Source organism: Nicotiana tomentosiformis, chromosome 6 (genome assembly GCF_000390325.3).
Source record: "Nicotiana tomentosiformis chromosome 6, ASM39032v3, whole genome shotgun sequence".
Classification (NCBI taxonomy): Eukaryota; Viridiplantae; Streptophyta; class Magnoliopsida; order Solanales; family Solanaceae; genus Nicotiana; species Nicotiana tomentosiformis.
Window position 1 is genome coordinate 11,374,488 of NC_090817.1, and position 13,411 is coordinate 11,387,898.

The following is a 13,411-nucleotide window of genomic DNA, read 5'->3' on the forward strand; positions in this document are numbered from 1 at the left end:
GATGGCAACCACAAAGCTTGAGAAATCATTAATATCAGACAAAATTGTTTTATTTCTAAAAGAGAAAAAATAATATACACGATTGCAATTATGAGGCTAATTAGTCAATGATCATGCTATATATAGGTTATAACATGTGCAAATTTAGCCAAAATTATTATGTTCCCATCTCTTAAGTCTCCGTTTGCACGCATGCTTGGCTTGGGATCATAATTATCTTGGATTAAAGAGTTCAATTATTTTTGCTTTATCAAGGTAATCTCATTATGAAGATTGCAATCTCAAGGAAATCGTAATACAAGAGAACTATTAAAGCAAAGTTTTATGTATTGTCGGTGAAAAAAAATATTTTACACAATCAGGTTATTTATAAGATAATTACAAGTAAATTTCTGTAATAAATATTAATTAGTAATCTAATAAAAATGTTAACTTGTCTGCTGTTACACGTTAAACTACACTGATAATATAAGAAAATATTATATTACTTTTGTATATAATTTAAATCCTTGAAAGTAATATACTCGATTACTCTAATCTTGTTTTATTATGGTGGGGTTAGGAATTGGGTGCAATTCTCTTGCTTAGAAGTAAGAATGTGTTACTTTCTAGGGACAAAGATGGCTTTTATGAAACATGTTGCTGTAGTATATTTGAAGTTTGGGCAATCTAAAAGGCAGATCCATATTTCGGAAAGGGAAGAAAGTTTAATTAAGCATGTAAAACATAAAATAGGTGGGACTAAGCCTAAAAAAAGATTGGAGAAAAGTGCATAAAGTTAAAAGCCATTATCTTGGCTATTCTCCGGTAAGTTAAAATAATAATTATGTCTCAATTTCGAGTAAGTTAAAGTCTATTATATAAATCTTTATTATTTATATCAGTGTAAGTGAATTTAGAATTTAAACTTAATTGGATTCAACCTTTAAGATTTTAAAGACCGAACGCTTCACTTTAGAGATTATGCGTTCAAAACTTAATATATCTTGTACATATATCCGCTGAAAACAGGGTCACTGTGCTCTGGAATGTTATAATACTTTTTAAAAAAATTTAAAAAAAAATTATGGATGGTCTCTATGCCTTATTTGTCATACAAAACCAACAACAACAAATCCAGTAGAATCCCAAAAGTAAGATCTGAGAAAGTAGTATGTGCACGGACATTGCCCCTGCTAACCAGAGGGGCATCTTTTCACCTTATTTTCTATGAAGTAGTTAGTATCTAAACTGCCAGTGAACAACTGTGAGAAATACCAATGCACAGAAACCATTGCCTTAAGCACTAATTCAATGTCATTCATCATACAGGATCCATAAACAATATATAAGCATCGCAGTAACTGTACAAGCAAAAATACTGCATATAAAACCACATCTAACAGCAAAATGCAGCTTGCTTTTTATTAGCTGTTGGAGGGAGAAAAAAAGGAGAGGGCAAATGGTAGCCGCCTCTATAGAGCTGATACATATTCTCACCCCAAATTTTGACTATCACAGTTCTACGAATGCCTGCAAACAGGAATGTCCCACCTCCCAAGTTTTACACAGCTGGAACCTTTTTCCCATCTTCTACGAAGAATACTGCAGATGCTGGAACCTGAGAGCCGCAAAGTGAAGGAACTTCAGCTGGCATTTTACGAAATTGGGCAATTGAAGAAAAAATCAATTAAATTTCTAATTTCTAATTTTGTTAAATTAAAGCTAAAAAATTCCTCTTCAGCATTGGTCCCAATTTTGTCAGATCATAAATAGTAGCGACTAGGGGTGACAAAATGGTTAAAAGAAAACAATATTTTTTGATGAAGTAAGGGATATCATTAATGTCATCAAGTAGATGCAATTAGTACAAAAGATAGCAAATGCAAAAGTGAGTTTGTTAGCTCAATTACAATGTGGCCTATACTAAAGACAAGGAGCTAACAAAGTCCAAAAACTTATCAGTGGAGTTTACAGGAAAGAGATTACTCCAGCTATATAAAAATAAAAGACAACTAGCCTTGAGAATGTAATTCGGACTTGATATTCCATCAAAACATCTTCGGTTCCTAAAAAATGGATTGGATAATGAAATTTTTAAAAACGAGTCAGATATGGATAAAAACCATAATATCCATTTAGAAAATGGATAACCAGTGGATAACTAATGGGTTTAACTTTTACATTTGTAAAGCCTCCAATTGGGGGTTCCTCAAGTTTGGGAAACTAGGAATTCTCCCAAAAGTGATCATATTCAAGAAGCCATGGACAACATGGTTACTCATATTATCCGCCGTATTATCCGCCGGTTAACCCCTTTTTTATCCGTATTAAATATGGGTTGGGTCGGATAATTTATCCATTTTTCATTACCCGTTTTGACTCGTCCCATATCCAACCCGACCCGCCCGTTTGCCACCCCTAGTAGCGACCAAGATGCTTTTACAAACTTCTTTAGTTGAATGAAACTCCTATTTGCATACCACAGAGGTGCATGTATTTGATTCATTTGATTAGTGAAGTACTTCTATGACCAAAAGAGTACATGCTAATGTAAACTTAGTTTCTTCTTATTAGTCAGAAAAAACAGGACGACATTTATTATCGTAGAGGTCGACATTTATAATTATGGTAGATAATGCAGCTGCAACAGCAGCCATAAGTTTCTGTTGGACAGGTAAAGTACCAGCCTGAGACACATATAAAGACAATAATCAGAAGGTAAAAAACATACATCTCGCCAGGTTTCTGTAATAAAGTCCACAATGTCATATGATATGTCCCCTTGAACATCAATCTGCTCCTTTTCAGTTGGGCCCTGAAGCATCAATCCACGTCAGGCATACATCTAACTCATTTTGGAGAAAATTAGAAACCACAACTTCAACACACCTTAACCACAGAAGCTCCAGTAGCAAACTTTTTACCAAGCTTTTTTGAAGCATCACTTAGTTTAACACCTAAAATTGTCCAAAATAAAGCCAAGCTAAATGCTTTAGCAACTTGGAAGAAGGAAAAAGATTGAAAGAAAGACTGAGCAAGATAATACATATTAAACTATAGATATTGCGCACCAAAGAGATCGAGGCCCTTGATGGTAGTGATACTTTTCCGTCTGTTTCTTGTGACCTTTTCGATAACAATCTCCTGCCTCTCCTACAAAATAACTAAGTTTATCTACTTATAAAGTTTGCTTACAAGTCCCATTATCACAGGATGATCTTTTGAGATCATGACACCACAGCTAAACCAATGAATAAAACTCCATATTGCCTGAAAATGAGAGATCAGACATTTTATAGAAAGTTTCTCAAATATAGTGAGGACTAAGGTTAGCATTAGGCGAGGTGATAGTTTCAGTTGTCATTGCTAGGCCAGATCTCCTGACGGAGAGAGAGGGAAAGAGAAGAATGCACCAGATTTATATAATAGCTAATAACATAAAGGAATAATTGGTAGTTGAAATGTGCTAGTAGACATGCCTCACTTGCTGTTTTGCCATGCCAGAATGGAAACTAGTTCCTGCTAAATGACCTGGGATTTTCATGCTCAGTTTAACACAATAAGATGGAGTCATTTCAACCAAATTCACTAGAGAGCTTTCCAAATACATTTTAGTGAGTTTCCCTAGTTGTTCTAAAGTGTCTGACATAGAACTTTCTTTGAAGAACCATTTTATAGAGTTCCTCCAAATAGACATCCTATGAAGGATGATCATTCTCAAGGTCATGGACCATTTGTTTTTTTTTCCCCAATAAGAAACCTTTATTTCCTCCACAGCCTCACATAGTCACAGAAAGCAATTTTCTTTGCAATATCTATATTGCATCCACAATCATGAAACCAGATATGAACTGCAAGCATCTTAACAGAAAGGGTTGCAGAAAACAGGCCATACGACAACCTCCCAGATTCGTCTAGGTCAGGTTTAATTACATTGGTCAAAAGGAGCAAACCCGTGATTTGCAGAACAAAGGAGATTAAAAGAGTTATTCTAATTATTTCAATCATTTCACAGATCAGGCATTTGAGATTCATCGATGCAATGAGATACTAAACATTGGACCTTCAACTGAAATTGATTAATGCAACAATATAAAATTCCCAAAGACAAAAGACATTGTAAGTTAGAAGTTAAGACCAATCCAATGATTTTTTTCCCTGGTTGGTAAAATTATTATTTATGTTTTTTCTTTGAGAAGGCTAGTTGGTAAAATTAATGGATTACGCTCTTTTTATTTTTGTAGTTTCTGTTTACTGCCTCTTTTGCTAAGGAGAAACTACTAAGCAAGCTTGCACATTCATATTGCAGGGAAAACCCTTTCCGAAACATTACAGCTTCAAGTAAGTTCAACTAGGTGAAATACTCCTTTTGTCCCATTTTATGTAAGGTTTTTACCTGGGCATGGAGTTTAAGAAATTAAAGGAGACTTTTGACATGTAAGCTAAAAATACGCAAAGTCCCAAATTTATCATTTTAACCGAGTGATGGTGAGAGTTCCACATGTCTTTTCATTTGTTCTGTCCTTGTAAAGATAAAGTTTTATATCAAGAGAGTCCTAATAACTCATGCCATCAAGATTAAAATGGGGATGTTAAGATTAAAAAGTTTTCAAAAAGAAAAAGGCATATTTCTTTTTGGGACAGATTAAATAGAAAATTGTGTCACATAAAATGGGTTAAAGGCAGTAACATCCATCCAAATTTGAAAATAGAGGATAAAAGCAAGATTTGCAACTTAATAGCGCAACGAGAAAAGGTGAAATTCAGTTAGACCGGCCCAATATCATTTATATGTTGCTCAAACTAAAACCTGGAACAACAATGAAAAGTTTTACGGGCACAGGAATTCAAAGGATTACAAGAGCATCACTGAACTGAATTTGCTCAGTGCTTATAATATCACATGGATGGCACAGAGCCATACCATTTTTGAAAGAGGGATTAGCATACATTAGACAAAGAAAAATGGTTGGAACTTCATACTTTCTTTTTTATCTTTCCACCAGGAAGACGCTTGACTTCTTCTTGCTTGGATGTTGAAGAACCTGACCCAACAAAGGTAATAAAAAGTTTAAGAACAGAATTCAATTTGTACATGCAAACTGGAACAAGATAAAATGAAATCCAAAAAACTTAGAGCTCTTCGTTCAAAATTTTACTACAACTATTAGCCCCACAGGGAAGGGAGGACAGAGTTTAAAACATCAAATCCAGCAGACATATCACATTATACCAGAATTTATTCTTCCAAGAACACAAAAACCCAGAAAAGCATATCGAAAGGGGACGACTGAGAAGGTTAAAAACAGGATTGTATTTCTGAGGAATCAGATGAATGGATTTCAAAATCAAACCCAGAGTTCTTTAACACTTGTCCACCGAAGAAATTAAAGAACTGAAATGAAAAGTTGAGACGAGAAAAAAGGAGTTCAACATCTCTTTTATATTGTTTCGTTATTACTCCTTTAAGAATTAGCACAAATGAGCTACACACTATGGTGATCTTCAATCTTCACTTCCTCAGCATTTGATAGAGAGGTCAGACAAAAGTGCTCCTCTCACCATTCATGGCCATTAAGGTAATGCAATGCCTTAGCAAAGTGTAGCAAGAAGAAACTGAAAGGGGTTGGTGAAGTGGCCTCCATGTAGCAACATAAGGAGTACAACCCACTCACGATTGTCTTTTCCCGACACCCTCACTTTACCAATGTTGGCAGAGCATAACTAGTCCAGGTAATGGAGGCCAGTGAATGTAGATTGACGGCCATTATTAAAGTAGAAATCAAATTACGATGAATCTCATATTGATGAATTTGTTGGGACGTGTTCGTCTAGGAAGACAATATTTGACATTTGAGTTTTACCGTTAAATTGGTAAATGGTTCCACCACATTTCCGCTTGGGTATGAGAAGTATAAACAAGGTTTCACGCATAATGGATAAGTGTGGATAAATAAGTTAGACTCGCCACATCAGCGCCCGGATGCGGTATTAGACAGTACAGGATTCCCATCCAAAAGATATTAGATAGCAGTGTTTTGGAGAGCGAGAAGCGGAAAAAAGCGAGGAGGCCTCGCTTCACCGAAGCGAGAAGCGTGAAGCGAAGCGCGCGCTTTTTTCATGTGAAGCGCAATATAACACATAAATAAAAATTAAATAGGCATAGATAAATGACCAAGAACTCAATAAAAATAACATATTAGGCAAATGTTTCAATTCTTATATTAAGAAGTAAATAATAACTACTAAAACTAGATAGTCAATAATCCTCAAAAGTCATAACATATTAAGCAAATGCAAAACCAAATCACAAAAGGAAGTGTTAAAACATGGCATAACAGTGAACAGCTGAAAATAGAGCAGTGAACAGTGAACAGCAGAAATTTAAAAAAAAAAAAAAAACAGCACAAGCATAAATTAGAAAACAGGGGTGAACAGAGAAATAAGAACTGAAAAAAATATATAGAAAAGAAGAAAAGAACAGAGGAGAGAAGTCGAGCAATGAACAGTGAAGTGAGTGAACAGCAGAAATTAAAAAAAAACAGAGCACAGGCATAAAACAGGGTAGAACAGATAAATAAGAACTGAAAAAAATAGAAAAGAAGAAGAGAAAAGAGGAGAGGAGTCGAACAGTGAACAGTGAAGCAGAGAAAATCAGAAGAGGAAGAGAAGAGAAGAAAGAACTGAAGGAGAAGAGGAGAAGAAGAGCAGAAGAGCAGAAGAGCAGAAGAGAAACTTAACTGAAGAGCAGAAGAGAAAAAGTTGAAGGTTGCAGTCGTCGCTTGCAGCAGAGAAGCAGATGTTTGGAAGAAGTGTGCGCAAGTGTATTTGCAAATTCTTTTTAAGAAAACCCTAGGCAGCCGCTGGACCTCGCTTAAGCGAGCTTTTCTGCGCTTTTTTCATCACCTCGCTTCTCGCTTTTTAGGGTGAAGCGTGCGCTTATTTACCAATGCCGCGCTTTAGGGCAGAAAGGCGCAGACCCCTCGCCTCGCTTCTGCGCTTTAAGCGAGAAGCGTGCGCTTTTAATAACACTGTTAGATAGGTATTTCGTACATAGTGCTGTTGACAAGAAAGTCAAACGGTATCAATGGATTCGTTAAAGAGATTGAAAGAGGTCAGGTGAAAGATTTCCTTGTTATAACAAGGCTCTATTAGGAAAGTAGGAGTGGAGATATGGGATAGAAGAGCACATACTACGGAGAAAGGTGATAGTGTAGAAATACATAACAATAGGTGGGGGTTAGAGTGTTGAGAGTAGTAGTATAAGTGATGTGGTTAGTGGCGTAACATAACTTAACCATAGTTTAGCCAACCATAGTTAGAAGTTAGTTAGAGTGGTTATACTTGTATAAAGAGGACACGTTACTATATAGTTGAAAAGAACAGAAATGAAGATTCATTTTCTTCCCCAATTCTCTCTTCTCTGTTCTTAGCTGCGATTGTTCTCTCCTAAATTCTATCTCGTTCCACAAATTTAACATGGTATCACAACCAATTACTAAGCGATTCTAGGGATTTCTTTGCAAGGTCAAAGTAAATCGAGAGAATCAGCTTCAATTTTACTCAATTTCTTCAATTTCTTTCAAAATCGGTAACGACGGTCTGTGATCGGAACCCTAATTTTGCTTCAATTGTGTAATTGTGAGTAGATTTCTGCAATTTTCCATGGCGATTGGTGACAATTCCGGAGATAGAACCACCGCAGCAATAGCACCGACTAGAACTGTGAATAGCGGGAACTTCATTCTAGACTATAATCACCCACTCTACTTACATCCATCTGATGGACCAGGTTCGTTATCGATTGGTTTGTTATTAACTGGAATGGAGAATTATACGTTGTGGAGTCGAGCTATGAAAGTAGCTCTTCTAGGAAAGAATAAACTCTGTTTGGTAGACGGTACTACCTCGAAAAGTGATTTTGGACCAGGATTAGCTCATAAGTGGGATCGTTGTAATGCTATTGCTACTTCGTGGTTGATGAGCAATGTTAATTCACACCTCCTTACTGGTGTTCTATTCTCAGAGAATGCTCAAACTGTTTGGGCACAACTTAAGGAACGGTTTGACAAAGTAAATGCTTCGAGGCTTTATTACTTGCACAGAGAAATTTTTACTTCTACATGGGATATCGTCTGTTTCTGTCTATTTTACAAAATTAACTGCCTTTGGGCTGAATATGATGCTATATTACCACCACCTACTGTTAAGGATTATGTTGAACAGCTGAAATTTCAGAGATTATTACAGTTCTTAATGGGGTTGAACGATAGTTTTGAGCAAGCTAGAAGTCAAATTTTGATGATGCCTAATATCCCTTCCATTAACCAAGCTTATGCTATGATAGTTCAAGATGAAAGCAGAAGAATAATCTCAGGCAACCATTTCAACACACATACAGGACAGGTTGAACCTACTGCTATGTTTACCACACAGTCAGGGAACAAGCCAAGGAAGAATTTCAGCATAGAATGTGAGTATTGTCACCAGAAGGGGCATACAAAGGCAGGCTGCTACAAGTTGATGAAGTGTGAATTCTGTAACAAACCAGGTCATTCGAAGGATAATTGCTATAAAATAGTGGGCTATCCATCTGATTTTAATCCTAAGAGAAAAGCTAATGCAACGCAGATAGAAAGCAACGTCTCACTGGAAGCAAACAAAGGAGTTCCAACACACATGTTCACAAATGAACAATATTCTCAGATCCTACAACTGTTGAACAAAAGCTCAATTAGTGAATCAAGTGGCACTGTGGCAGCAATAGCAGGTACTTCTCTTTATAACAATATTAGCATTCCTAAGTGGATTGTAGTCACAGGAGCTACAAACCATATGATAGGAAATAAAGAATTGTTGCACCATGGAACACAAACAGAAAATGCAGGACAAGTTCAACTACCAACAGGAGATTCTGCCAAAATTACTCACATAGGGGACTGTCAATTGTCAGGAGGTGACACTATTAAGAATGTTCTATGTGTTCCTACCTTCAAGTTCAATCTTTTGTCTGTCTCCAAGGTAACAAAAGACCTGAACTGTTTTGCTTCCTTTTTCCCTACATTTTGTGTATTTCAGGACCTCTTGTCTGGCGGGGGGAAGAAGATTGGTAGGGAGGAAGATGGGTTGTACACCATGACCTCAGTGGAGTCACACAACAGATTGCATTCTTGCAAAGATTTTGCAATTATCAAACAAGGGGATCCAGATATATGGCACAAGAGAATGGGACATGTACCTCTGCCAGTTCTTAGAAAATTATAATGTTTCAGAAATAGTAGACTTTAATAATGCTCATAGGTGTGAGATCTGCACCTTGGCAAGACAAACTAGAATGTCATTTCCACTAAGTACTACAAGAAGTGTTGAAGCTTTTCAACTAATTCACATGGATGTTTGGGGACTCTACAAGGTTGCTACCTATAATCGAATAAAGCTCTTTCTTACATTAGTGGATGATTACACTAGATGGACTTGGACTTTTCTATTGAGATTGAAATCTTATGTAGTTTTCAGACTTAAAAACTTCCTTGCTATGATTAAAACTCAATTTGGAAAGTCTGTCAAGATGTTTTGATCAGATAATGGAAGTGAATTTTTCAATAATCATTGTAGAGAACTGTTTCAGTTACATGGGATCCTACATCAAAGTTCATGTCCTTACACACCCCAACAGAATGGGGTAGTAGAGAGAAGACACTGACACATTTTAGAAATCGCAAGGGCTATCAGATAGGTTACTGTATTTGACAATCACCAGACCTGACATCTCATTTGCAATCCAAACCTTAAGTCAGTTCATACGCAGTCCTAAGTCATCTCACATGGAAGCTGCCCTCAGAGTTGTGAGGTATGTTAAACACTGTCCAGGTCTAGGGGTGTTAATGAAGGCTGAATGTTCTGGATCTCTATCATCCTTCTGTGATGCTGATTGGGCAGTATGTCCCAACAACAGAAGATCTATAACAGGATATTTAGTGAAATTTGGTGACTCCTTCATTTCATGGAAATCTAAGAAACAATCAACAGTTTCCATAAGTTCTGCTGAGGCAGAGTACAGGAATCTTGCTTCGACTGTAGCGGCTTTTGGAGGCACATGGTATAGAGATAACAGTTTGAGGCTCACATTTCCAAATATCTACAAATTCTCGTGCCAAAAGGAGATGATAGTCCAACAGGCACGAATAATACAAAGGGTAGTGCTCTTTGGGACCTAAGGTTTAGGGGGAACCTTCAAGACAGGGAGGTGCCACACCTCCAAAGCCTGATTGAAATGCATTATAAACATAGCTTGAGAACCAAGATTTATGGAGGTAGGGATGGAAGCAGTGGCATGTTGGCAGTAATCTTATTACAATTCCAATAAGCTTTTAACCAAGGAGGACTCTGGTTTGTTGAGTCCCACATCAGCCACTAAGGGAGGGGAAGACTTCTTTATATGATCTTAGACAATCTTTAACTCATGAGCTAGCTTTTGGTGTTGAGTTAGGGCCAAGACCATTTATCATGGTATTAGAGATAAAGTCAGGCCCATGTCAATTCATTTAATGATGCTGACCCTCTATCTTATATTGTTCACACTCTAATAGTCCAGTCTTGGGCACACGGGGGTTGTCGAGTCTCACAAAGACCATGAAGGTATGGAAAGACCTCTTTATATGGTCTTGGGCAATCCTCACCTCATGAGCTGCCTTTTGGGATTGAGCTAAGCCCTCACCTATCGGTATGGATACTGAGGGCACCAAGAAGTGTGTGCTTTTTCACTTGGTAGGCAACAAGGGGAGTGATTCTGATAGCTAAAAGCTTGAGGAATAGAAGGATCGCATTTGTTAGCTAATGCTAAATGTGCAAAAACTCAACCGATGGTGTGGATCATCTCCTTTTGTACTTCCAACTAGTTATACATCTGTGGAGGTTTTGAGATGGTTCAGCACGAAATGGACAACACCAAGCAGGTAAAGGAGGCTCTATTCAGTTGTGCTTACAGAAGATAGAAGGGAAGACTCACGACATGAGATGTTGCCCATTTGTGCCCTGATTATATAGAAAGAGAAAATGTAAGAGCTTTTGATGGGATAGGGAATGACATTATACATTGGAAGTAACCTCTTAATTTTAGTTTCCTTTTGGTCCCCCCAATGAGGTCCCAATTTGTATACAACATCGGGCATTTTTCACAGAGAATCATATAGTTTTGTAGGTTCTCTACTTTCAGTATACAGATGTTGTTTTCAACATTACTTAAGGTTATAAAAACAAACATCTACCTGATTAGAGAAAATTATGGTGCTTTTATTTCACTAAAGTAAAGAAACCCGTGATTGAATTTACATGAAAATAAATATTTTTGACACGCGTACTCCAAACTAACACGAGAGTGATATAGCAAAAAGAACTTCACCTTCTGAGATTGAAGTCGACTGGAGCTGATCAGAGACTTTATCAGCTTCTTTTCCATTTGAGTCTGCAAAAAATAAACAAATCATAAAAACAAGCAAGCAAACAAACAAACATATAAATAAATAAATAAAGCAGCACAAAATTAACGTAAACACGATTATCATGTATATATGATCGCAAAAAGAAAATGCTCATTTTCCTATATTTACAAGAATGCTACGGTTAGGGTTTTGTTTTAACCTTTAAGGAGATCCGGATAGAGATCGGGTGCATTTTGGATCAACCAGGGTTTGCATTTCTCAAATTCGGATCCGAATTCACAGTACTCAGCGGGTAACCCGCAAACTGCACAATATAAAACTTCTACTGGTTGTGGCTTCTCCGCCATTACAGAACTCAAATTTCTGAGAGGAAGATTTTGAAACTTGAAGATGATTGGTAAACAAACGACGGCGTTTTAAAGTGACGTTATAATTATAAGATGTATATAGGGAATAAGCTTTTAGCAAATTTATTAAGCAAAAAAGGGGAAAAATTATGACCGTACAGAAAAGGAATAAAAGAATATTTGCACTAGTATTATTGATTGAGAGAACAAACTTTAAGTGTCGTTTAGTTTGAAAAAAAGTTATGTTATGATTAGTTATATTGGAATTGGTTATGCAAAGATTATTTATTCTTATTGTATTTTTTTTATTGACTACTTGGTATGTTGTAGTAATATTGCGATTGTTACTTTTACTGTTTTATTCTGGGATTAATACGGCACACTCTGCAGTAATAAGTTATCCTTGGTTATTTTATTCCAGATTATTTTTGCTTATCCGTCATACCAAACGACCCCTTAGAGTGAACTGAGTTTATTTCTTTTTTAATCAAAGATGTGTATAAAAAATTTCAGCAAAATATTATTCTCTTGATCAAATTTCATAAAATCCTTTTATTTGTAATCTAGTTGTCTTTTAGTTATTCTATCTTACTGGTCTTAGGGTAAGCGCGATGCGCGTGAATCCTGTCTCAATGAGTATAAATTTATTTAAAATTAGTATTGAGTTATACAATAAAAGTGTAAGTTCCTAAAGATGGTCGTGAATATTGGTTGTGTATAACTAATTTAATAATTGAAGAAATTATATCAGAAGTCCTCGATTATCAATAACTCAACCTAATATTTGTTCCAGGTTTGTAATTTCATAATTTCAGTTTCACCGCAAGCCTTGAAAATCTAAATAATCTTGAAGGATATAATTTACAACATATAAGCTGACAACTATTAATCTACAAACTTTAAATAAATACAAATCAAAGTACAATAATAAACAAAACAAAAAAGACATTAAAAAAAAGGCAAAAAGGCCTTGTAGCCACTTAAACTTGCACCTGATTTTCACCCCGATAATTAAACTTTCATCTTTCCTATTTAAACACCTTTACTTGTATATTTGAGAATTAATAAACCCCTCTGCAAGTCAGAACATAGGGCGTGCTACAAATTCACAAAAATGTGGCAATCCAGTCAGCAAAAGACCAATTAAAATCATACACGTGGAAAGCACGAAAACACATTTCCCGCCAACTATTTCCCCCCTCTTTTTGACGTGAGACTAAACAAGTTGTCTGCAACAATATGAAAATCCAAAGAATGATATATCCATCAAAACAAAAAGAAAAAGAAAACAATTGTTAACGGTTGCCAATAGAGTGCTTCAACAATGGAGGTCTAGGATTTTTTGCAAATAATGAAGAAGATAGTCTTTAAATAAATGCCCTTATTACCATTGGGCATTGAAAAAAGGAGTTTCACGCTTCAGGCTAACGTGAAATACACGCAAAGCAGCTTACTGACTAACATATGCCACATGTGTATGGTCAACGGTCAAACAGATTTTTTAATTCTCAAATATACAAGTAGAGGTGCTTAAATGGGAAAGCTGAAAATTTATTTATCGGGATGAAAATCAGGTGCAAGTTTAAATGGTTATGAAGCCGTTTTACCTAAAAAGAAAATAAGCAAGCTAGTAAGAGAATC

The 13,411-nt window shown here is 36.2% G+C and overlaps 1 protein-coding gene across 1 annotated transcript; it reads right to left on the reverse strand.

Moving 5' to 3' along the window:
- Positions 1 to 1,260: 1,260 nt before the first annotated feature.
- On the reverse strand, positions 1,261 to 11,821 carry LOC104103845 (translation machinery-associated protein 22-like). The gene is made up of 7 exons (XM_009611783.4): positions 11,623 to 11,821; positions 11,384 to 11,446; positions 4,966 to 5,027; positions 3,054 to 3,135; positions 2,872 to 2,939; positions 2,714 to 2,797; positions 1,261 to 1,600 (listed from the first exon to the last, which is right to left on the reverse strand). Exons 1-7 carry the CDS (start codon positions 11,768 to 11,770, stop codon positions 1,544 to 1,546), a joined length of 564 nt encoding a protein of 187 aa, XP_009610078.1. The 5' UTR covers positions 11,771 to 11,821; the 3' UTR covers positions 1,261 to 1,543.
- Between the last annotated feature and the right edge of the window lie 1,590 nt (positions 11,822 to 13,411).

Bases quoted from the DNA above. Each gene is read 5' to 3' on its own strand.
- LOC104103845 (XM_009611783.4), bottom strand. From the start codon at position 11,770: ATGGCGGAGAAGCCACAACCAGTAGAAGTTTTATATTGTGCAGTTTGC. The intron at 2,940-3,053 runs GTGCGCAATATC...GGACAATTTTAG, and splicing joins CAAGGGCCTCGATCTCTTTG to GTGTTAAACTAAGTGATGCT. The intron at 2,798-2,871 runs GTGTGTTGAAGT...TTGATGCTTCAG, and splicing joins CTGGAGCTTCTGTGGTTAAG to GGCCCAACTGAAAAGGAGCA.